At 32.6% G+C, this 24,096-nt stretch overlaps 3 protein-coding genes across 3 annotated transcripts; 1 reads left to right on the top strand and 2 right to left on the bottom strand.

Moving 5' to 3' along the window:
* Positions 1-1,710: 1,710 nt before the first annotated feature.
* LOC139872160 (transcription factor bHLH49-like) lies at positions 1,711-5,351 on the top strand. Its single transcript, XM_071859983.1, has 9 exons — positions 1,711-2,020; positions 2,591-3,285; positions 3,364-3,588; positions 3,739-3,804; positions 4,191-4,259; positions 4,352-4,423; positions 4,522-4,659; positions 4,753-4,837; positions 4,961-5,351. The coding sequence occupies exons 2-9, from the start codon at positions 2,608-2,610 to the stop codon at positions 4,996-4,998; spliced, it is 1,371 nt and encodes a 456-aa protein (XP_071716084.1). The 5' UTR covers positions 1,711-2,020; positions 2,591-2,607; the 3' UTR covers positions 4,999-5,351.
* An 879-nt stretch (positions 5,352-6,230) lies between these two features.
* LOC139873313 (uncharacterized) lies at positions 6,231-8,386 on the bottom strand. The gene is made up of 5 exons (XM_071861244.1): positions 8,133-8,386; positions 7,355-7,956; positions 6,994-7,102; positions 6,498-6,818; positions 6,231-6,411 (listed from the first exon to the last, which is right to left on the bottom strand). Exons 1-5 carry the CDS (start codon positions 8,283-8,285, stop codon positions 6,322-6,324), a joined length of 1,275 nt encoding a protein of 424 aa, XP_071717345.1. The 5' UTR covers positions 8,286-8,386; the 3' UTR covers positions 6,231-6,321.
* A 2,072-nt stretch (positions 8,387-10,458) lies between these two features.
* Positions 10,459-18,564, bottom strand: LOC139872836 (DNA-directed RNA polymerase 1, mitochondrial-like). Its single transcript, XM_071860763.1, has 18 exons — positions 17,738-18,564; positions 16,856-17,071; positions 16,639-16,766; positions 16,485-16,551; positions 16,345-16,403; positions 16,142-16,259; positions 15,951-16,064; positions 15,156-15,287; positions 14,662-15,078; positions 14,166-14,216; positions 13,927-13,997; positions 13,327-13,411; positions 13,052-13,204; positions 12,847-12,921; positions 11,840-11,929; positions 11,587-11,749; positions 11,151-11,254; positions 10,459-11,070 (listed from the first exon to the last, which is right to left on the bottom strand). Exons 1-18 carry the CDS (start codon positions 18,509-18,511, stop codon positions 10,960-10,962), a joined length of 2,928 nt encoding a protein of 975 aa, XP_071716864.1. The 5' UTR covers positions 18,512-18,564; the 3' UTR covers positions 10,459-10,959.
* Between the last annotated feature and the right edge of the window lie 5,532 nt (positions 18,565-24,096).

The raw sequence follows: 24,096 nt of genomic DNA on the forward strand, positions 1-24,096 counted from the left end.
TCGGATATGGATCGGGTGATGCCGTATCCATATCCATATCCATTTAATTTTTGTTCATCCATATCCATATCCATTTAGTTTCAGGTCATCCATCCATATCCATATCCAGTGGATTAAGCGAGTTAATGGATATCCAATAGATATTAAAACTTTGTTATAATATTTTCTTATATGTGACTAAGATAAAAACGTAGTATAGCAATAATGAATATAACATGAAATCTGTAAGTTTATTTTATTAGATATACGTGTTTTATTGTAATATATTATAGTTATTTTATTAGATGATTGAAAGCATAATATAAATCTAATGGTAAATGAACGTGTAATAGTAAATATGTAAGCATAAATCTATATTTATGCATTTGTAAACGTATTTCGAGTAGTAATGGTAATCTATATTTACTCATAGTTTTTGCAAAACATATAATGATCGTGCTTCTTCGTTAACTAAAAAACAAAGATAAATGGTGTTTAGCCTTTCCGTTTCCGTGATTGTAATCTTCTTTTATCTTTAATGATATTTACCGGGTGAAAACCCTTTACCAAAAAAAAAAAAATGAACGTTGCGCCGAATAAACACTTCACAAGATCTTTGATAAACGTTTAGTTCATCTACACATGTACTTTATGTAGACTATCCTAATTTCAATCTTAATTATTAGAACTGTTACGTCTAGCTTGTAATTGATCGAAAAAAATATATATATATATATATTTCACAACAATCTAAGACGTAATTAGAATTAAAGCATTCTAATTTATGATTAAGGTAAAGTAGTGTTTGTAAAAACTACCGAAGAAAAACACCCATGAAGTCCTTACACAGTAGGATTAATTAGGGTAGGATTAATTAGGAAAAATGTAATTGAAATTGGTTAGTTAGATTTTAACACAACCAATTTTTACACATACACAACCAAACATACTTTACAGTGTTGTACAGTATAACACTGTAAAACATGTTTGGTTGTGTATGTGTAAAAATTAGGTGTGTACATCTCACTCCCGGTGTACCAAACTTACAGAAACTTGAGAGTGAACTATCACATCAACACATCTTAGTATCTTACAAAGACCGAGAAAAACTGAATTAATAACGTTCCTTAAAAAGATTGATACCCATCATACTATTCAATTTATTTGAAATGTACAAATGTTAATTCATCAACTACAAGCAATTATTTACTCTTTTCGTCGATATGTACTTTCTAGAAAAGATTAAATGAATGACGTTTGCTAGGTTAACGAAAGGGGTGATGATATATACACAACCAATTTTTACAAATACACAATCAAATATGCTTTACAGTGTTGTACAGTACAATACTGTAAAGCATGTTTGGTTGTGTATTTGTAAAAATTGGTTGTGTAGATATCAATACCCTAACGAAAGAAAGGAGCTGTATTATTGGTGTCGTAGGATACGGTCAAATGGCGCTATTAATACAATGTTATTCTGTTTAAAGGATATTAATCAACTTAAGACACACGTTAAAATTTAACAAATTTGCACAACTATCGTTAGGGATCGTTAAAAAAAAAAGGACGATTCGGGCCAAAAGTTTTATTTATAGGGCCAACCTTTGTTTAAAAAAAGGTTACGATAAGTGAAACTGAGATAAACCACATGCACGGATCCGTGTAATTTATTTATATTTATATTTTCTTGAAATAATAATGAAAAATACAAACTTTTACCATATTTTAACAGCAGCAGTGGCGGTGGTTAATCATCAACAGCTCTGTTTTTCATGCAGGCGTGGGCATAAATGCAGGACCTTTGCCATTTATCAAACTTCTCTTACAATTTTCTTTCAAAATAAACATACACCTACTTTTTTTTTTTCCTTAAAAAAATACAGTTGCACCTCAAAACACAGTGATCTTAGATTTTGAAGTGAAAAAGATTTGTGGGTTTTGTTGTTAGAATCAAACTGAAGAAAAAGATTTGTGCTTTTTTGTGATTCTTGAAGTGGGTTGAGCAGTACTAAAAGTTGGTCAGATTCTCTGAAAATGGGTATCTTTTTTTTTTTCTTTCCTTTTTTTTTTTAAATCATGCTACTTTTGGTTTGACTGTTTTTCTTTAACTAGGGTTTGGTCAGAATGAAATCATGAACTGAATTAGAGGGCTTATTTATGATACTAACTGAATCAATGTTCTTTTTTCATCTGTTGCTAAATTAACTGCTCTCTGAATACTTCTCTTTTTTTGGTTTTCTGAGCTCATAAATGAGTATTCTTGTCATTGGTTGAGGCATAATTATTTAGGGATTTAATTTATTGTCACTTTGTTCAATCCCAGTGATTTAATTATTACTAATTTTAAACCTGTTGTTGTGTCTTGAACTCTCATAAATTTCATGTTTTGGCTTTTTGGTTCATCTTTATTACTTCTATTACATTCAATTTCTCATAGGACAGTTGCCCTTTACCTTTTATTACCTTCAACTTCTTATATTAGAGTTTCCTTTTCAGCTTCATTCAAGCTTGTTATAAGATTTGGGGCTTAATTTTTAGTGGTTTTTGTTATTAAAAATTAGGGTTTTTTGTGTTGGTCAATCCTTTTGATTTTGACTTTTTTTATTAGGTCAATTTTGAGTGACTATGGCTGGGGATGATGAAATTGAGGGGGGAAACAGAGATGAAGAACAATTACATTACAATTCAGCAAATTTACCATCTGATTGGCCATTCAATACCTCTAATGATCTTACAAATACATCAATGAGTATGGTTACTAATCCTACTATTTGGGATCACCATAACACAACTTCACAAAATTTAGGTGCTTTTTGTGATATGAATCTGCAAAACAATGGACCCACTTCATCATCTTCATTAGGGTTTAGAAAAGGGAATCTTGTAGATGTGTGTTGGGCCCCACCAAATTCTGCTATTAAAAGGGGTGGTGGTATGTTTTTGCCACCACCTGCTGCACCTATGCTTCCTCATAGCTTATCTCAGTTTCCAACTGATTCGGGTTTTATCGAAAGGGCAGCGCGGTTATCTTCATTTAGTGTAGGTAATTTTGAAGATATGATAAACCCTTTAGGCAATGCACCTGAATCATCTTTGATTCCTTATTCGAGTAGACCGGTTCAGGGGCAACCACAAGAGGGTTTTGTTGGGGATGGGTTCAAATCGCCATCTGGGGTCAATGATGAAAGTCGACCTAAACAAGGTGGGTCTGGGTTTTCGGGTAACAATAGTGAAGGCGGCGGTGGTCAGGATGAGAATTCGAATGAGGGAATTGGTTCGAAGAAACGAAGAAGAAGTGATCAGGTATATAATGATGATAATTGATTTTGATTTCTGATTTTGTATTATCATCTAAAATCTGATTAATCTGTTAATTGATAGGATACTGAGTACAATCAAACGAAACGATCACCACAAACGCCGAATGAAGCTATAAAGAACAACAATGAAGTTCAACAAAAGGGTGATAATAACTCGAATTCGGTTGCTAATAAGTCAAGTGGAAAACAGGGGAAACAGGTATCATCTGATGCAAATAAGGAAGAGTATATTCATGTAAGAGCAAGGAGAGGCCAAGCTACCAATAGCCATAGTCTTGCCGAAAGAGTAAGATTTATGTCGATTTGTCTTCTCGTTTTACAGCTGATTATCTATTATTCCATATAGCATATTCACCCTCAAAATGTTATGCTAAGTATATACATCATGTTATAATGGACTTGTTGTTTAACTTAATGCGATTTAAACGGGTAATAGGTGAGGAGGGAGAAGATTAGTGAACGAATGAAGTTCCTACAAGATCTCGTTCCAGGATGTAGTAAGGTTAGTTATTTGAACTTTTGACAGTAAAATTAAACCGAATTTGAAATTGGTTTTCGATTTTCAAATTTGAATTCGGTTTCCAGTTTTACTTTTTCGAATTTGGTTCAATCGAAAACTGAATTCAAAACCAATAACTGAAAAACAAATAGATGAACGCATCTATCATTACAAACGTGTAAATTGGATTCGAAACACACATAATATTTTACGTAAAAATTATGTATTTAGGAATCAAATGAATAACATTACCATCTTAGACATACCACAAACATTAATCTGTAGACATTGCAAATACAAATTAATGTACTTAGTTATTTGAACTTTTGATAGTAAAAACAAAAAAAGTTGGGTTAAATTTTTCTCATTTCGTTTGATTATTTTTGAAGGTCACGGGCAAAGCGGTTATGCTGGACGAAATCATCAACTATGTACAGTCGCTACAACGACAGGTTGAGGTATGATACTATTATAAGTTTATAACTATGAATGATATTTTTTAGTTTCCAATTTTCGAAGATTTTATGAAGCACAAGTTTGACTTTTGCAGTTTTTGTCGATGAAACTCGCCACTGTCAACCCTCGGATGGATTTTAATCTCGAAGGACTCCTAGCAAAAGATGTAAGACATATTTTAACATATTATACGTACTTATCTCAAGTGTTAACTTGTTAGATAAACATATCGTTAATCATTAACGATATTTATAATTATTATAGATGCTTGAATCACGAGGGGGACCTTCTGGTACACTAGGTTTTGGTCCTGATATGACTATGCCATCTTTTAATCATTCACAAATGGCGATCAATTCACATTTGATGGCTATTGGAGGATATAAAGATCATGCTTCTAATGTAAGTTATGATTTGTTGACAAATCATAGGGAAAAAAAACACCAGTTTTCGTATGCAAATTATTGATCGGTTTACTGTATTTTTCGAAGACAGGTACCCAGTTCGTGGGATGACGAGCTTCATAATATCGTCCAAATGGGACTAAATTCTAATACTCCTATCGGTAGCCAAAATTTAGGTATCTTGTTGAAAACTTCTAAGCATATTTCATTGATCTCACTTTTGTAAAAAATAAAAATATAATAAATGATTTGAAGATTGAAGATTATATTTAAATTATTTCATTTTGTTGTTTTTGTAGGGTCTGCACCTCCTGGGCATCTGAAAACTGAACCATAATCGTTAATATTAGATTTCATTAAACGGGTTCACAAGACTTATTAGAAGAATCCCGGGTCGAGTCTTTTGGGTCCAGATAACGGGTCATGTAATTAATCAATCTTTGGGTATTCGTTTTTGGTCAATCATCATAACTATATATAAACAGCAAGAGAAGGTGATACGCTACGTTGCTTATTAACAACAAATGAGTTTTGTTGACTCGCATTGTAAAGATCGGCATCTGGGTACGTTTTGATATGAAAACTTTGACCACTAGAACATTATATTTTGTTAAAAGCTTTTGTTTGTTCGATTATTTAAGCACGAGGGCTATAGAGGAAAATCGTCTATTAACGTTTGTAACTTTGATTGTATTAGAACAGTTGCTTAAATATGTATTTGTAATGCTTAAATATGGTTTTAGTAAAAAAACTAAAAATTGATTTGTGACCCCCATTTTTGTCTATTGCCAATTATCTCTTAGACCCAAGTTCAAGTAGGATCCAGTGTTTTCCATAGTTGGTAGTGCTATTGTCAAGATTTTGATCTTAAAAAGTCAAAAGAAGATGGATTAGTTAGATTGCATGGTGATTATGTGTTTGGATTCTTGCATATGCATTTTTCTGCTTGTAGTTCCTATGTATGGACTTTTGTACAGGGAATCTTAGCTCATGGTCTTTATGTGTGCTCACTTGAAGCTTTCGATATTTGGTTTCAAATAGATTAATCTGAAAACTGAATCAATGAAATCGAAAAAAAAGTCAAGCCAAATTTGAATTCGGTTTTCGGTTCGGTTTCCGTTTTCATATTGGAATTTGGTCTTCAGCTTTACTATTTCGAATTTAATTTAACTGAAACTGAATTCAAAACCGAATTCAAATAATAATATTTTAAATTATCAAGTAATATGGAGTAATATATATAGACAATAACCCGATTTCAAATCCAAAGATAGATTTAAAATTGATTTGTTATGATTATCTTGGTTAAATTATGATTATTTTGAATTTTTCAGTTTTAATCAAACCGAATTCATATCAAGTTTCGGTTCGGTTTTGGTTTGTTTTTGAGGTAATTTCGGTTACTGTTTTACCTTTGCCTCCAAATTTTTCGAGACCCGATAAATTGAATCGATTAACCGAGAAAATTGAAAACTGAACTAATGAACACCAATACCATTACAAACTTGTAATTGGATTCCAAACACACAATATTTTACAAAACATATTTTGAAGTAATCAAAATTCTGTATTTAGTAATCAAATGAATAACATACCATCTTAGACATACCACAAACATTAATCTGTAGACATTAGAAATACAAATTAATGTAACTAAAATCTATAAAAATGGTTTGGATTCGGTTTTCTTCATTTCATGATAATCATAACTGCGTGATGCTATCGAATCTTCACTGTTCAGTTGATGTTCCTGCATAAATAGTACCGAAATTTTAAGGTAACAACCTTACAGCAGCACAAATGTGTAACGATAATCGATAGATCAAACTGAATTACCTGCAGTTTTTTACCGATCTCAATGACTTCAGCAAGAGGTGCCCAATCACCAAAATTTCGTTCTATAAACTGGTACGCGATTCCGCTTTTTCCTCTACCAACCATAAACAATCCTCCTTTAATCTCGCCTTCTCCTTTAAAGTTTTGCTCGATTCCCATAGCTTTTGCGCGTTTGTAGTTTGCTCGAGCTCGAGGATTGAATAAAAATCCTGATATGAATTTGTCTTTAAGTAATGATCCTCCCCCAAGAGCTTTAAACAAATCCATGTTTTTGTCAAAAAGTACAACACCACCCCAGTATCTTGGCCAAAAATCTCTTACCTGTTATCATAGTTTAACGCGTTACTTAACAAGCGAAAGGCTTTTTCAGGACGAAAGGGACCAAATTCAAAATGATTATCAAACAGGTTATTGTTGTTCAGAACCAAATGCAGTCAGATTCTTTAAATCATTCATATCAGTTAACTATATTATCTTAAGTCAGTTGGAATGTTACCTCTGATTCTATTTGTTCATGTAGAACTGCAAACAAATTGATCCCTAGTGCATCAAATATAGGCTTCTTTGAATAAAGCTTGTGTGCTTCAGCTCTGCACATGATGCACCTATATTCGAATTCAAAAGATTCAAGTTAAAGAAGTAGAAACGCGTGTGATGTTTTTCAAACGATAAGAAGTTAAAGTTAAGAATTTTTCTAATGAAAGCCCTTATGGCTGTCGTTAAGGTGCAAAAAGGCTTGTACCTTTTAATAACTACTATGTAAAGGTCAACATTAAACACTTACTTCAACACATTAATGCACCTTAACGACAGCCATAACGGCTTTCGTTAGGAAAATACTGAAGTTAATTACGTACCCAGGCCTACGAATACATAGGAGTAGTGACGGTTTATCACGCCACAAGTCTGAAATCCGAAAAGGAGGTGTCTTTGTTTTGACCAACCGTTCCATTCCCATCTTATACTCGGGCGTTAGTTTCTGAACGGAAACATTCTCGATACTAGAGTATGGTGCCACGTCATCAACTACCGGAGGTGGCTGTATGCAACCACATGCTCTAGGTTCATCTGGTAAAGAAGCTACAATCCCTTTAAAGATGTACCCTTCTTTTATCTTGAAATCTGCCATTGATTGCTCAATTGTTGCATCATAAGATATAGTACTTCTAGTTGACATAGTCTGCAATTTTGGTCTTGTGGACATGCTACTACTGTTTCGTGATGGTGGGACCGTGTGCTTTCGTGCAGGGAGAGAAAATGATGGTATTGGATCGGGTTCGCACTGTGAGGTCCGGTCCATGAACCGTGCGATATGTCCTCTTTTCATGCCGAATTGTGCCGAAAGATCTGACGTGGCAAGGTTTAAAAGCTCCGCTAGACATTTTCCTGACGCCTCTAGCCTATCTGCATACATCATCAGCGCTCGATCGTGCAGGTATGATCTGATCTCTAAAGCATCCTTCAATAGAACAAGTTTTCATTTTCATATATTAATATTGATATCCAAAGGGCTTATGGCTTAGTGGTTGTCGGTTCGAGTCCTGTTTGGTGGACAAAAAGGGTGTGTGTTTGTTGTTCTAAAAAATAGCTTTCAGATAGCATAGATTAGGATAGTAATAGTGTTAAAAAGTTTACCTTTTGGGTTCGAGTCATATTAATTGCAGCCATGTCTTCAGTATTCATAATCTTCAACGTTGGAACATCGTCCCATCCATCGTCTAACAGTTTCGGAAGAAGCTTCTGTAATGATCCGGTTCCCACGAAATCTTCCATCATGAAGGAAGCCATTACAAACGTCAAATAACTGTATCACACTTAATCAAATCAATAAGCTTGTATGCCTTATTGCATCATGTATATGTATAGTACTTTGAAACAATCAATTTATAATTTATTTAATCTTTGTGACAATATCAATGATGATATTTTGTTAATTACATATAATATACATGGAATGAAAATGACATTTTCATTGTTGACTAGTTAAAATGTTAAATATAATGTAGTATAGATGTGCCTGCAAGTTATGGCTACTTGATTAAAATGAGTTTTAAATTCTTTCATTTTGGGATATTATGTGATTATTTTCGACTTTTTCATGATAACATATGCTTGAAACCTCTATAACTAAGCTATATGGTTGGCCATTAGTCTGAATTATATATTTTAAATCATGGAATCTGGTTTAGTGTAACAGGACAAAACCTTCAAATACCTTTTTGGGCTATGCTGACTGCCAATTAGACAAAGATTGTTATTTTCAACGGCAAACTCGCGCACCATATATAATTTTACACTAATAACGTCTAAAGCAGGATCGAACCCATGACCTCAATGTCAGAGGGGCTCATCGCTAGGTCAAAAGCCCTTTGGTAATTAGACAAAGATTGTGATGTGTAACATTTACTCCGAATCTGTTTTTGGTTGGCCTGCACATCTGCAGTCTTCTACTTATTGGAGTATTAGTTATTACTATTACTTTATGCAACAGAAATGATGACTTGGGGTTGTTTGACAAATGGATTTGTAACATATTCTCCACAGTCACCATTGTGTACCGGCAAGCCATTTTATAGCATCTATCTAATTGTAGAGAAGTTAAATATTTTATGGATAAGCAGATAAATAAATATTATCATTATTGAGCATAGAAAATACATGTTATCCATGTACAAAGTATTATTGTATCTCCAGGTTTTAAAGATTTCATCACTACTGTTTAGAAAAAAAAGTTTTAAATGTTTCCCTGTTCGAGTTATCCTAGATGACTAATACAACCCCGTACTTTATACGTAGCCTATCAAGATTACTGCAATTTTCAACCCTTCCCTAACCACCATAAGAATGCATTAAAAGGTTGTCTCAAATGTAATCGTCAGATTTTCATAGCCAGAGTCTAGAGTAGTCAACATCAACACTAACAAATTTTGATCACATAAAAAAGACATAAAAAATATAAACGAAAACTGACTTTTGGAAAATTCAATAAGAATCATCAAAGATTTATCACTTAAGTCCACTGTCCAAGCAATCATTTCCGGAAAATAATTTATTGTTTCTTCAAATCATTCGCAACTTAAAATTTGCAACATGAATTGTAATATTGTATTATGATATTGTTATCACATTCATACTATATATATATATATATATATATATATATATATATATATATATATATATATATATATATATATATATATAGTGGTAGGATCAAGAGGGAAGTAACCATTCGGGGGGAAGCGGGGGAAGCAAATACTTTTTTTTTTTCGTTTTTTGAAAAAACTTTGTTCACGAACATTATAGATGAGATGAAAATATGAACATTTAGTAGAGACACTTTGTGATAAATGTTTTTATTTTGGCGGGAAAACGCTCGAAGAAGTAATATATAACAATTATCGTGTTTTTCGAGCGTATTTTGAGGTTTTAGCTATTGGGGTTTAGATATTAGGGTTTAGATATTAGGGTTTATAGGGTTTAGATATTAGGGTTTAGAAATTTAGGGTTTAGGGTTTAGATTTAGGGTTTAGATTTAGGATTTAGATTGAGTTTTTAACACGAACGGTTTAGAGTTTAGGGTTTAGGGTTTGGTGTTTTGGGTTTATGGAATAAACCCAAAACACCAAACCCTAAACCCTAAACCCTAAACTCTAAATCGGGCTAAATTTTACTTCACAAAACATGGAAAAAAAAAAAGGTTCATATTCTTCACGAACAATATTATCTTGAATATTATTTTTGTCGATCGTTTTCCCGCCTAAATAATAACATTCATCACGAAGTGTCTCTTCTAAATGTTCATATTTTCGTGTGATCTTGATGCCGGAAGAAAAAAAATTCAAAAAAAAACGAAAAAAAAAAAAATTGCTTCCCCCCGCTTCCCCCCGATTGGTTACTTTCACATTGATCCTGCCCCTATATATATATATATATATAATATTATAATAAATAGTAATATATAATGATAAAAATTAAGAAAAAGGCTAACAGATACTCCGTACAAAATTGTCATTCCTATATGTAAATATAACTGTTAGCTTTCTCAAAGCAAATCTACATTCAGATAAGTTTAAAGCTTTGCCAATGATTTATCTTCGAAACACTATGTAACTCCTATCTCTTTATTTAGCTCATACAGCTTGATGAACAATGGGACTAGCACCAAAAAACCCTAAAACTATAGCCCCCAATAAATACAAACTACTAGTTCTGTAAGTGCTCATCACTTGGTATTGGACTATTGGGCAATTAAGAGCATAACCTCGAGTAGTAGTGTCGTTTGAGCCGCGTAATACACACAAAATGTCACCAGATTTACAGTGTGTGCGTTGAGAGGGTGGCTCTAAAATGGCGTGAAACTTTGAACTTGACATACTTCGACGAGCGTATCATAAGCCACCGACAAAGGTGATCAAAAACAACAAATTGGCAGTCATGAAATAATGTGGTTAGTTAACACTTAATTGAAGAAATATGGCGACTTCAAAACCTCTTTAAGATCAAAATCACCCCTTTCCGGCAATGGAGGAAATTCTAATTTCGGAAACGATTTCTGGAAACTCTCCAATAGCTGTAATAAAAAGATGATAAAAAACATGATACCAGATAACGGTGAAGGGTAAATGTGAAATCTCAACCAAAGATACTTACGTTTTCCAGAATTGGTGCCTCGTATAGCTCAACAAACTTTTCTCTAAGAATTTTGTTCATCTGGTCAACGTCACTCGCGTGTGTCCAAAACGAATCATGTACTCCTACAATGACATTTATAATAATAATTATTATTATTTTATATACATATGCATATACAAATTACACTAATCATCCATGACTTTTGTACGTTGATGGTCCCTTAGGAGGGACCATCAACGTACACTATTAGCTATGTGAGGAGCAATCAAAGTAATTTTTAATTTTTAAAAGATAAGGACGATTGGTGTAATTTCATGAAAACTACAGGGACTATCGCTATAATTTAAAAGAATAGGGGCAGTTGGTGTAATTTCATGTAAACCACAAGGACTATTATTGGTATAATTTACTCTCTCTTATTAAAGAAAATGGAAAAAGTCAAACACTAGTCAACCTGCAAAACTCAAGCCAGCCTCTTTACAAGCAATGGCGGTCATCATCATATGGGACCCATCAAGAGAGTGAACAAAATTAGGAGGAAAAGCCGTTCTTTGGCGCTTAACCATGACCTTATCGGTTTCTCTTTGTAGCGTCAAAACTTGAAGAGACGTCTTAATCTACATTTCAAAAAATGGAAATTTGGTGTGTGTTAGCAAATTTATTAAACGCCAAGTGAAAATACGTAGGTTTGACGTTTAGGTACTCACAAGGTGTCTTCCTAATTTACGATAGGGCTGTACAACAGGAAGTCCAAGAGGCGTAGTCCATTGTACAGAATGGTTTTTCATCGCTATCACCTGTTAAATCAAGATTCAGTAAATAACCAAACATAAAATCTTTGCGTTGCTTTATCTATTACATATAATGAAATGATGTTAATGTGACATCATCTTTACCGAAAATATATCTATTATCAAGTATTTAACAAAAAGGTTGCAGATTAGTAATTACACCTGATATAATGTGGTTTTTTTTTAACAACTTGATATAATGTGGTTTAAAAATCAGAAGTTAATAATAACATTTTCGTACAATGAACATCTAAAACAAAAGTATATTTATTTTTAAACAAATCACAACAATTAAAGATCTTTTCACTACCTTCGAAATAAACTCAATATTCATATCATTTGTGTGTAATTATTATGACAACACTCTTAATAAACATAAGTAAGTAGCTTCTTACGTATAAAATAATTTAAATTACTAACGTATAACATAAACATTTTTACACCATTACTAATATCGTATATTTGTTCAAAAATTAGAAATTTTATTTTGAATATAGTAATAGAAGATATATTACAACTATATTCAAACTTAAAACTTTAACTTTATAGGCAAATTGGTATATTATGTAAGTAGAAATTATATCCTAAAATAACTAAAAAATTTACATTATAAATACACATAATGGGGGATGTTACTATATTATTTATGTATAACTACATCGAAAAAAAAAAAAAATTAAATAAAAATATTGACCTCATATATAAGCATGTTATTTCATATTAATATAAAACTACATCCAAATATAATTAATCTTTACTTTACACATAAGCATATTACTATATCAGATTTATTTAACAACTCATTAGTTATATAAACTATTATATAAGTATTTTATACGTATATGTATTTATTGAAAAAGTATGAGTATTATGTGTGAAGTAAACCAATAAAATACTAAATCAAAACGAACTGTAACATATACCTTTGCACAATCACCAAGCCAACTCATAATACTTCGTGCAGCTTCAAACATCTCCCCCAAAGCAGTTAATGTTGTCTGCAAAATAAACAAATTGCATCAGCTAATCATACAACGTTGATTACCTCTCATTGTTAAAAAGCGTTCTAAAAACTACTTGCGAAGCCAAACATTTCATTTTAATTTATACACTTGCATATTTACTTACTTTTGCAGCATAACAAGAAGCAGCAAACAATTCTGCATCGTCTTCAATGGCACAACGTTCCTTTAACCTCCTCTTGATTTGGTCACGAGCACCGATATACGTAACACCGTACACGGAGGTCATCACCGTTTGCTTAACCAACTTTCTGTCCACCTAATTATGCCATTTACAAAAAAATAAATAAATAAATCACAAAACATATACTACCAAATAACATAAACTGAAATAGCCAACTTAATGGGAAAAAAAAAACTGAAGATAAAATAATGAACTACCTGGTCAACTAACATCCGTGCATGCTTAGCATTTGGATCGGTAGTGGGGTCCCCTTCCGCATCTTTCCGCATAATCTCTATCACTCTGTTTGCAACAAAAATTTTAAATTAACATCAACCTCAGCCGCCAAAGGTCGTATGGATTACTTGAACATCAGATTAAAGACAAAATTACGCGAGTAGTCCCTGTGGTTTACCCAAATTTTCAAGCGTAGTCCCTGAACTTTTTTTTTGCATTGGTAGTCCTTTGAATTGTATTATGTTTCTATTGATCGTCCCTCCATCAGTTGACAAACTATTTTTTCTATTATCCCTGTCCATGTGCATCTCAGGTGAGGGTAAATGCACAGGGACAGAGATAATAGATGACGAAGGGACGATCAATGAAAAAAATACAATTCAAACTTCCAAAGGGTAACAAATGCAAAAAAAGTCCAGGGACTACGTGTGAAGATTTGAGTAAACCACAAGGACTATCCGTATAATTTTGTCTCGAAGTAATGAAATTCTATCTACTGTAGTTTAGCATACAAATTCATAACGAAACAACCTATAAAAGTAACAAATATTCGCAAACAAAATAAGACAAATATGACTAACCTAGTAGCAATGCCAGAATATACATCGGCTGGCTTATCTCCTTCAACCAGATTAACTGCAGCAGCTCCTAACTGAATGTCGAAGAAAAATTCATGTTATATTTTAAAAGAATTACGCATAAAAACATGATAAATATAGCTCTAACATGCATGATTATATTCTAAAATTTAGACATTTAAAGTTTTAACTATTCAATATCTTCAATAGATAAAAACATTAGCAGGAGTAAAAAACACTACCTTGTCCCTTCCAAGTGCAGCATAATGTTGTAAGCCATTACACGAACCATCCTACAAAGTAATCAAGCGTGTATTTATATGACTTACAATGGGTAACAAAATGTATATGATGATTCTTCGCATACAATGATAACTTATCGGGTGACACTTTTAACCCAATTAATGGGTCGATTAATGTTATATTTCCTATAAAGAGTCAATATAAAGAAAACCTTAAAAGGCACGGATTGAAAGGGTCAAACAGGTAAAAGTAATCCAAAGTGTAATTATAATGCATAAACCCGAGTAAGAAAAATAAATATCTAAAAATAGTATAGCTTTGTAATTAATTAGATACACTAATTATTAAAAGAATGTAAACAAAACGTATTTCATGTCAACCTAACACTTTTCACCCAACCCAAAAATTACCAATTGTTACCACCCGTCTTGCCCCACTACACGACCCGCCGATTTTGTCACCACCACAAAATAAAAAATCTGCTTAACGTAAAACCTGGTGAACGGGCATATAAGATATCGTCGTTTCAGGAGACGAGCTTCTTAACGCTTCAGACAAATTCATACACGTAGCTAAACACTGAAACGGATCTTCGGCACGCAACCACCACCTTTTTCCTTCAAGAGGTCGATCCGATGAATCAAAGATATCGTCCAAATGTTTCTCGGTAAACGCAATTCGACCCTCTAACGATAATTTATCTACACCACCACCGTATACATTTGCCAAATGTATTTTCAGCCATTTTAGTCCCGATTCACCTAACGGTCGTCCTTCGGCAAACTCGAGTATACCTCGACATAAATCGGACCCTAAATGATTCAAATACGGGTGCATTGGGTACGCACGACCACGGAAATCGAGATTGTGTGGGTAATAAAAACCTTCCTCGTCTTTCATTTTTCTAGCAACCTGGTAGTAGAAAAAAATAAGAATGTGATGTTTTTATGATATACATAATTTTATACGAAGTAGATGTGAACACTTACAGCAAGTTTTAGTTCGATATCACATCGTTGTGAATGGCGCTCTCGGTTTTCTTTTTTGACGGTTTTAACTTTCCATTTCCATTTTTTTATTTCGGTTTCATCGTCTGTATCCGGCTCCTCGGGGAAAGGAACCTAAGCATTTGTTAACAGTGAGAGACAAAGACTAAGAAAAACGCTCGTTAATCAAGAAATTAAAATATTCGAGCCTGTTTATGCCAAATAATGGCAATTGTGAAACATTTAGCTTAAGAATGGGTTAATTTTAGGGTTGAAATTCTCAGACATACGAAAACAACAATATAGAGCTTAGGGTTAGGTCTAACTGTAAAACAGAACTATATATATTCAAAGCTCAACCTGTTAACCCAGTTACAACTTGTTGACCCATTTTGAACTGTAAAGATAAACGGTTTACACAAGCCGTCTTTGCATGAGGTAATTTCAACCGACCCATCAAGAAACCGACAACAGGTCATGCTTGAGTTGGATAATTTCAAATTTTCAACCCACCAGCTTGAACCCAAATTGCCACCCTTAATTGATTTTGGGTTATGTTTTATATTGTAAAAAATAGATAAAAGAAACTAATTATATATTAAAAAGGGTCATATGGGTAAACTAAATAGTACTATAGTCACTAGCTTAAAAGGAATAGGAATAATAGGTCCAACATACTTCGAGAGTATATATGATTCTTGATTATTTCCAGAAATGATATTTAACACAATGAGTTTAACAATAATAAAAGGAACACTAAAAAATTGGAATAAAAAAGTGTACTTTTAAGTAACTTACATCATCACGATCAACCAAATCAGCAAGACGCCCTCCACTAGCCCATATTCTGTCTACGACACCAAGAACTTTCCTATTCACTCTCCATTTTGTAGCACCGAGTGTATTAAGCGCCTGAAACAAATAAAAAAAGGTGATAACGGAAAACAAAAGTAAATACAATAAAGAGATAAATCAAAAGGTTCACCAACCGCAAAAACAGGTTCCAATTGCTTCTTTGGAGTCCGTTTAACAACATCACGTTGTTGCTTTGCTCCATGTGTGCGCATTATATAAGACGGTAAAAACAAATGGCCTCCTCTATTGTAACTGTCAAAAAAAATAAAAAAAATTAAAAGTCAGAAAAGATTACGATATTCGTAAACGACAAACCAGATAAACGAAAAACGCGTACCCAGTCCAATTTACTGGCGGTAGCAGCATCGGCATGTATGGAACCACCATGTGCATAGCCTGATTATCAATTATCAAATTTAATCAAAACAAATATAAAAGGACACGTTACAGATAAAAGTTTACATCTTTATTACTTACACTTTTCTCCAATCCTTTTCGAACTAAGGGATCGCATTCAATAACTCCATATCTTCTGCTACCTCTCCTATGAACGGAAAAAATATCTTATGAGCTACACCAAAACGGAACTTAATACGTATTTTTAATGACGCATAAACGAAGCCATACTTACGGTGTGTCCACAGTTTTGAGAGTATGTACAAATGCAGGACGAACATCGGGAGGACAATCTTCAAATTGGTCAACGGGAGGTTGTATATAAGCAGTCTCCATTAACAACTGGATTAGACGAGAGCCAACCTAAAAAAACCAAAATTAATTATATTTTTATATCAATCACAACAACAAGAATTACACGTTGTGAAGTTAACAGGGTAAAAAGTACACACCTTGACTTGAGCATCCTGTCCCCATGGCTTCAAATCATCATGTTGTTTCACAATATGCCTTACTTGTTGCAATTTTTTCTTTTTTACTAAAACATTTACTTTCTTCCTTAATTTCTGCATTTGTTGTTCGTTATTTGCAGCTTCTGAATCATCATCAGGGCTCTCATTTAATGTAGTTTTTCTCTTAGATTTAACCATGAATCTATGTATTCTTGCCTGATTATCATAGAAAATATCGATACCTTAATTAAGGCTGGGTTTTATGGATTCTAAAAAAGGCAAGCGCCTTATACATCAACACCATAAGCATGCAAGAAGCGAACTTTTCAATCAAGAACACGAAACTACCAGAACAAGACACCAAACTCGGTGTAACTTTTCGTCCAACACCAAATATTTGGTCATTATACACCAAATTTTAAGTTTCATTTTATTCATTTTTTACATTTATCCATATCATATGGTTAATATGTCATATATTTATAGATGCTCAAAATATAATATTAACAACTATATATGCAAGCTTTTGTAGTGAAACCTAAACTGTAAGTAGATATTAGGCTGTGCACATTGCAGAGAAAACCATATTTGGTGTGAAAAGATTCCCACCTTTACACCAAATTTGGTGCATTCACCCAAAATAATCACTTTTTAGTATTTGGGTATAACAAAATCAATACCGAATAGGTGTCAATTTACATATAAATCTTTGAATAATCAGAACTGAAATTGAAATATCACATCTTTAACTTAAGCACATCCAAACATTATCTCCTAAAGACCATCTTTTTATAGTTGAATTATCAGATTCTAACAATTCTACAACACACAATCAATTCCAAAATGCAATGGCAAACACTACAATAGTTTAAACCAACTAACCTCATGCTCGACGGCTTCACCTATATGTAAAGCGGCCTGAACCACTCTTGCACCACCTTGACCACCACCAGTCATCAATAATCCCATCAATTTATGCATCGTAATTATCGCCATCATATCAGCAGGCAACTGATCAAACTGCGGTGCATATGCCCCCCGATTTTTACCCTCCTTACACAAATCCTGTTCAGCAGCAATCACATTCTTCAACGGTTCAAACCAACCAAGAAACAACGATTTCACATACGGTAAATTCGGTGCAAGTTTCTGCTCACACATATCCACTAAAAGCTCCTGATACTCTTTAGCCGCGTTTTCCCATGCTTCCGTTTCTATCTTTATTTGCCGTCTCCTAAGCGCAACGTACTTCCCTTGCCCCATTCCATTAACCGTTTTCGACTGCTTAAACTGTTTACCATTAACTTTCGGTTCAACTTTCTTGATCTCATTACTCGAATTATGTACCATTTCTCGAACTTCATCACTATCTTCTTCTTCTGTGGATATAATCTCCTGAGCTGCAGCTGAACTACTAGCATAACCCTTATAAAACCCATGTAATAAACCTGCAGAAACCCTAGAATCCCCAAATTTATAATCACCCAAGATATAATTTTGACGAATACCCTTTATTCCAAATGATTGATTATGAATTGGGTGTAGCTCAAAATGTCTAATTTGTGTAAGAAATTGGGTTTCTTTAAAATTAATCTTTTTATCAGCAAGGGCTTTTAGATTCTTGATTGAAGCTCGATTACATATGTTTCTCCACATGGTAAAGTGGAGTTATTTACTGAAATCTTTGAACAATACAGATGGGTTTGTGAGTATATACAAGACACGGTTTTGATGTATAATAATATGTATATGTTTACATATGTATGTATATAAAGATACGATATAGATCGAATTAATACCAGGATCTGATATTGAAATTAAGAATTTGAAATTGAGGGTTTGTGTTTGTGTTAATGTTTGTGTGGGAGGTAAAAGTGATGGAATCGTGGCGGCCTTAAACCCTTGCTAAACCTATTTTCGTTTTTGTCTAGACTTGAAGAAAAAGATATTTTATTCGAAAAATAATGTAATCCTTTAGTTCTTTTTCCTTGTGGTACAAAAAGTAAAAAACTTTGATTTTGATTTTTATTTTTAACTGTATAAAAAATAAAAAATCTGTTAATTGTAAATGTCTTAATTTACGTACAACTTTTATAATTCGTAGCTAAATGTCACATTAATTAAATGAAAAGGAATGAAAAAGAAACAATGATATAGAAATTATTATAAAACTAGTGAAATGACCTGTAAACCATGGGTTTGGTTAAACGAAACAGTTTAATAATATATTTTAAGTATTAAGTAAACGTAAATGCTAAAATCATTTAGTTTAATGACCCGTGGAATCACAAATTCTGACTAAGAACTTGTCGTTTTTACAAACATATTGATATACTTAACTTGATCAGAATAAATGAAGTGCATTTATTCTCCCACCACTTTCTTCCAATTTTCATCACTATTATTATTTTTCTTATCATAAAATTACAACATTTTATTTAGACGTGTATTTCACATACATATGTAACGTAATTAATCATGTAAAGAAAACTCATATTTGAATAATAATAATATAATAATAATAAAGTTTGCTCTAAAATTGAGTATTTATATTTTTTAAAATAATTATTAGTAATAAAAAATGCATCTTTAATTTTTTTTTAAAAAAAAACTAAAACATAATTATTATATGATGGTTGTACAATATGTTTCAAAGTTTGTAAATGTGTTCATGGGGCGTTTTGTAAAAGATTGTACGATTTATTTTAAAGTTTGTACATATGGTAATGGGGGTGTTTTATCATAAGGTTGTACATAATGTTTTAAATATTGAACATATCGTCATGGAGGTGTTTTACCATAAGGTTGTATATAATGTTTAAAATATTGTACATATTGTTATCTGGGTATTTTATCAAAGTTTGTACATAATTCTTTATATATTATACAATTAACAAACATGTTAATATTTTTATTAATAATAATAATTTATTATTTGAATGACATCATCAGAGGGGCTGATATGATCAAAACGGACGGTTTTATTTATGCGGTGTCGTTAGATCGCAAGACGTCAGAATCAGCTACCAGGAGATGATGCAATAGTTTTAAATTTATATTTAGCGGTGCCTAAATCGTACTACTCCTTATTATGGTGAGTAAGGGAACTATGACCTAGGGTCGAATTTTTAAGAGATCAGTAGAATCGAACCTATATTTATAACTTAAGATAATCTTAAAGTGAAGGAGTAGTTGTATATTACCTAATTTTGGGTTTCTAATTTATAAGATAAATAAAGTAAATGCGATAAAATTTGTAATTCAGATAAGGTTAAAGCAATTGCATACTATGATTTCGTTAGTTACTTTGCCGAGATTATGGAATGTTGGCTCATGAATAGGTAGTGACCTTGTATTTATTACACTAGTCCTACCGCCCCTGTCATAAGACATGTCACTGGGTAATGCGTTAGGCTTGAAGATTCTGAATAGAAAGCAATGTCTCATACCCGCGACGCTCGTGCAGCTTGACTACAGGCATACACGTTCAAACCGCTCATCCAATTGAGCGACTCGGTTAGGTGACGTATTAACGTTCCAAAAGGTCTAAACTTTCTTAAGCATAATGAAGAACAAGGTATGCCATATTCGAGAGACGTGATGTGTAACGATGCTTTCGTTAATGATTGGGTTTAAAAGATAGTTAGGCCCTTAAAAAGGGTTTAACCATAAAGAACACCATGGCCAAGTCGGTGTGACTTCCATGAACACGTTCAGTTATCCTAACGGTCCAATCCTTTATGAGTTTAAACAAACAGTTCCTTAATTAACTAAGAATCCCTCAAACGGGGTGCAATGCTTGAGACCGTGTTATGGTGAAGTGTACTAATCAGCACTGACCGGGTTTCATGGCCTTACTTAGCAGAGGTACAGCTTATAACAACCGTTATGCTTCAGCGTGCACGTACAAAGTTTATATGTTCGGTGACTACACTAGCATGTGAAATGTCCCGTTCATATTGATTATAAACGTTCCATATTAATTGATTTCGTTGCGAGGTTTTGACCTCTATATGAGACGTTTTTTCAAAGACTGCATTCATTTTTAAAACAACCATAACCTTTATTTTATCAATAAAGGTTTCAAAAGCATTACGTAGATTATCAAATAATGATAATCTAAAATATACTGTTTACACACGACCATTACATAATGGTTTACAATATAAATATATTACATCGACATATGTTTCTTAAATGCAGTTTTTACACAATATCATACAAACATGGACTCCAAATCTTGTCCTTATTTTAGTATGCAACAGCGGAAACTCTTAGTATTCACCTGAGAATAAACATGCTTTAAACGTCAACAAAAATGTTGGTGAGTTATAGGTTTAACCTATATATATATCAAATCGTAACAATAGACCACAAGATTTCATATTTCAATACGCATCCCATACATAGAGATAAAAATCATTCATATGGTGAACACCTGGTAACCGACATTAACAAGATGCATATATAAGAATATCCCCATCATTCCGGAACACCTTTCGGATATGATATAAATTTCGAAGTACTAAAACATCCGGTACTTTGGATGAAGTTTGTTAGGCCCAATAGATCTATCTTTAGGATTCGCGTCAATTAGGGTGTCTGTTCCCTAATTCTTAGATTACCAGACTTAATAAAAAGAGGCATATTCGATTTCGATAATTCAACCATAGAATGTAGTTTCACGTACTTGTGTCTATTTTGTAAATCATTTATAAAACTTGCATGTATTCTCATCCCAAAAATATTAGATTTTAAAAGTGGGACTATAACTCACTTTCACAGATTTTTACTTCGTCGGGAAGTAAGACTTGGCCACTGGTCGATTCACGAACCTATAACAAATATGTACATATATATCAAAGTATATTCAAAATATATTTACAACACTTTTAATACATTTTGATGTTTTAAGTTTATTAAGTCAGCTGTCCTCGTTAGTAACCTACAACTAGTTGTCCAACGTTAGATGTACAGAAAAAAATTGATATATATTATCTTGAATCAATCCACGACCCAGTGTATACACGTCTCAGGCTAGATCACAACTCAAAGTATATATATTTTTGGAATCAACCTCAACCCTGTATAGCTAACTCCCACATTACTGCATATAGAGTGTCTATGGTTGTTCCAAATAATATATACACATGGGTCGATATGATATGTCAAAACATTTGCATACGTGTCTATGGTATCCCAAGATTACATAATATATTAGAATACATGTATAATACAATATAAGTTAGCTAGGATATGATTAATATAGATTTGTTACCAATTTTCACGTTGCTACAACAAGAAAAATTATCCAATCTTGTTTTACCCATAACTTCTTCATTTTAAATCCGTTTTGAGTGAATCAAATTGCTATGGTTTCATATTGAACTCTAATTTATGAATCTAAACATAAAAAGTATAGGTTTATAGTCGGAAATCTAAGTTACAAGTCATTTTTGTAAAGGTAGTCATTTCAGTCGAAAGAACGACGTCTAGATGACCATTTTAGAAAACATACTTCCACTTTGAGTTTAATCATGATTTTTGGATATAGTTTCATGTTCATAAGAAAAATCAGTTTCCCAGAAGAACAACTTTTAAATCAAATTTTATCATAGTTTTTAATTAACTAACCCAAAACAGCCCGCGGTGTTACTACGACGGCGTATGTCCGGTTTTACAGTGTTCTTCGTGTTTCCAGGTTTTAAATCATTAAGTTAGCATATCATATAGATATAGAACATGTGTTTAGTTGATTTTAAAAGTCAAGTTATAAGGATTAACTTTTATTTGCGAACAAGTTTAGAATTAACTAAACTATGTTCTAGTGATTACAAGTTTAAACCTTCGAATAAGATAGCTTTATATGTATGAATCGAATGATGTTATGAACATCATTACTACCTCAAGTTTTCTGGATAAAGCTACTAGAAATGAGAAAAATGGATCTAGCTTCAAAGGATCTTTGGATGGCTTGAAAGTTCTTGAAGCAGAATCATGACACGAAAACAAGTTCAAGTAAGATTTCCACTCGAAATAAGATTGTTATAGTTATAGAAATTGAATCAAAGTTTGAATATGAGTATTACCTTGTATTAGAAAGATATCTTACTGTAAATAAGAAAGATTTCTTGAGGTTGGATGATCACTCTACAAGATTGGAAGTAAGCTAGCAAACTTGGAAGTATTCTTGATTTTATGAAACTAGAACTTGTAGAATTTATGAAGAACACTTAGAACTTGAAGATAGAACTTGAGAGAGATCAATTAGATGAAGAAAATTGAAGAATGAAAGTTTTTGTAGGTGTTTTTGGTCGTTGGTGTATGGATTAGATATAAAGGATATGTAATTTTGTTTTCATGTAAATAAGTCATGAATGATTACTCATATTTTTGTAATTTTATGAGATATTTCATGCTAGTTGCCAAATGATGGTTCCCACAAGTGTTAGGTGACTCACATGGGCTGCTAAGAGCTGATCATTGGAGTGTATATACCAATAGTACATACATCTAAAAGCTGTGTATTGTACGAGTACGAATACGGGTGCATACGAGTAGAATTGTTGATGAAACTGAACGAGGATGTAATTGTAAGCATTTTTGTTAAGTAGAAGTATTTTGATAAGTGTCTTGAAGTCTTTAAAAAGTGTATGAATACATATTAAAACACTACATGTATATACATTTTAACTGAGTCGTTAAGTCATCGTTAGTCGTTACATGTAAGTGTTGTTTTGAAACCTTTAGGTTAACAATCTTGTTAAATGTTGTTAACCCATTGTTTATTAAATCAAATGAGATGTTAAATTATTACATTATCATGATATCATGATGTATTAATATATCTTAATGTGATATATATACATTAAATGTCGTTAAAACGATAATCGTTACATATATGTCTCGTTTCAAAATCATTAAGTTAGTAGTCTTGTTTTTACATATGTAGTTCATTGTTAATATACTTAATGATATGTTTACTGACCATAATATCATGTTAACTATATATATATATCCATATATATGTCATCATATAGTTTTTACAAGTTTTAACGTTCGTGAATCGCCAGTCAACTTGGGTGGTCAATTGTCTATATGGAACCTATTTCAATTAATCAAGTCTTAACAAGTTTGATTGCTTAACATGTTAGAAACACTTAATCATGTAAATAACAATTTCATTTAATATATATATAAACATGGAAAAGTTCGGGTCACTACAGTACCTACTCGTTAAA

Source organism: Rutidosis leptorrhynchoides, chromosome 10 (assembly GCF_046630445.1).
Source record: "Rutidosis leptorrhynchoides isolate AG116_Rl617_1_P2 chromosome 10, CSIRO_AGI_Rlap_v1, whole genome shotgun sequence".
Classification (NCBI taxonomy): domain Eukaryota; kingdom Viridiplantae; phylum Streptophyta; class Magnoliopsida; order Asterales; family Asteraceae; genus Rutidosis; species Rutidosis leptorrhynchoides.

Bases quoted from the DNA above. Each gene is read 5' to 3' on its own strand.
- LOC139872160 (XM_071859983.1), top strand. From the start codon at position 2,608: ATGGCTGGGGATGATGAAATTGAGGGGGGAAACAGAGATGAAGAACAA. The intron at 3,286-3,363 runs GTATATAATGAT...GTTAATTGATAG, and splicing joins AACGAAGAAGAAGTGATCAG to GATACTGAGTACAATCAAAC. The intron at 3,589-3,738 runs GTAAGATTTATG...AACGGGTAATAG, and splicing joins GCCATAGTCTTGCCGAAAGA to GTGAGGAGGGAGAAGATTAG.
- LOC139873313 (XM_071861244.1), bottom strand. From the start codon at position 8,285: ATGGCTTCCTTCATGATGGAAGATTTCGTGGGAACCGGATCATTACAG. The intron at 7,957-8,132 runs GTAAACTTTTTA...GTTCTATTGAAG, and splicing joins ATATGACTCGAACCCAAAAG to GATGCTTTAGAGATCAGATC. The intron at 6,412-6,497 runs GTAATTCAGTTT...CTATTTATGCAG, and splicing joins AGATCGGTAAAAAACTGCAG to GAACATCAACTGAACAGTGA.
- LOC139872836 (XM_071860763.1), bottom strand. From the start codon at position 18,511: ATGTGGAGAAACATATGTAATCGAGCTTCAATCAAGAATCTAAAAGCC. The intron at 13,412-13,926 runs GTTAGTCATATT...TGTTGCAAACAG, and splicing joins TATTCTGGCATTGCTACTAG to AGTGATAGAGATTATGCGGA. The intron at 11,255-11,586 runs GTTGACTAGTGT...ATGTCATTGTAG, and splicing joins GGCTGGCTTGAGTTTTGCAG to GAGTACATGATTCGTTTTGG.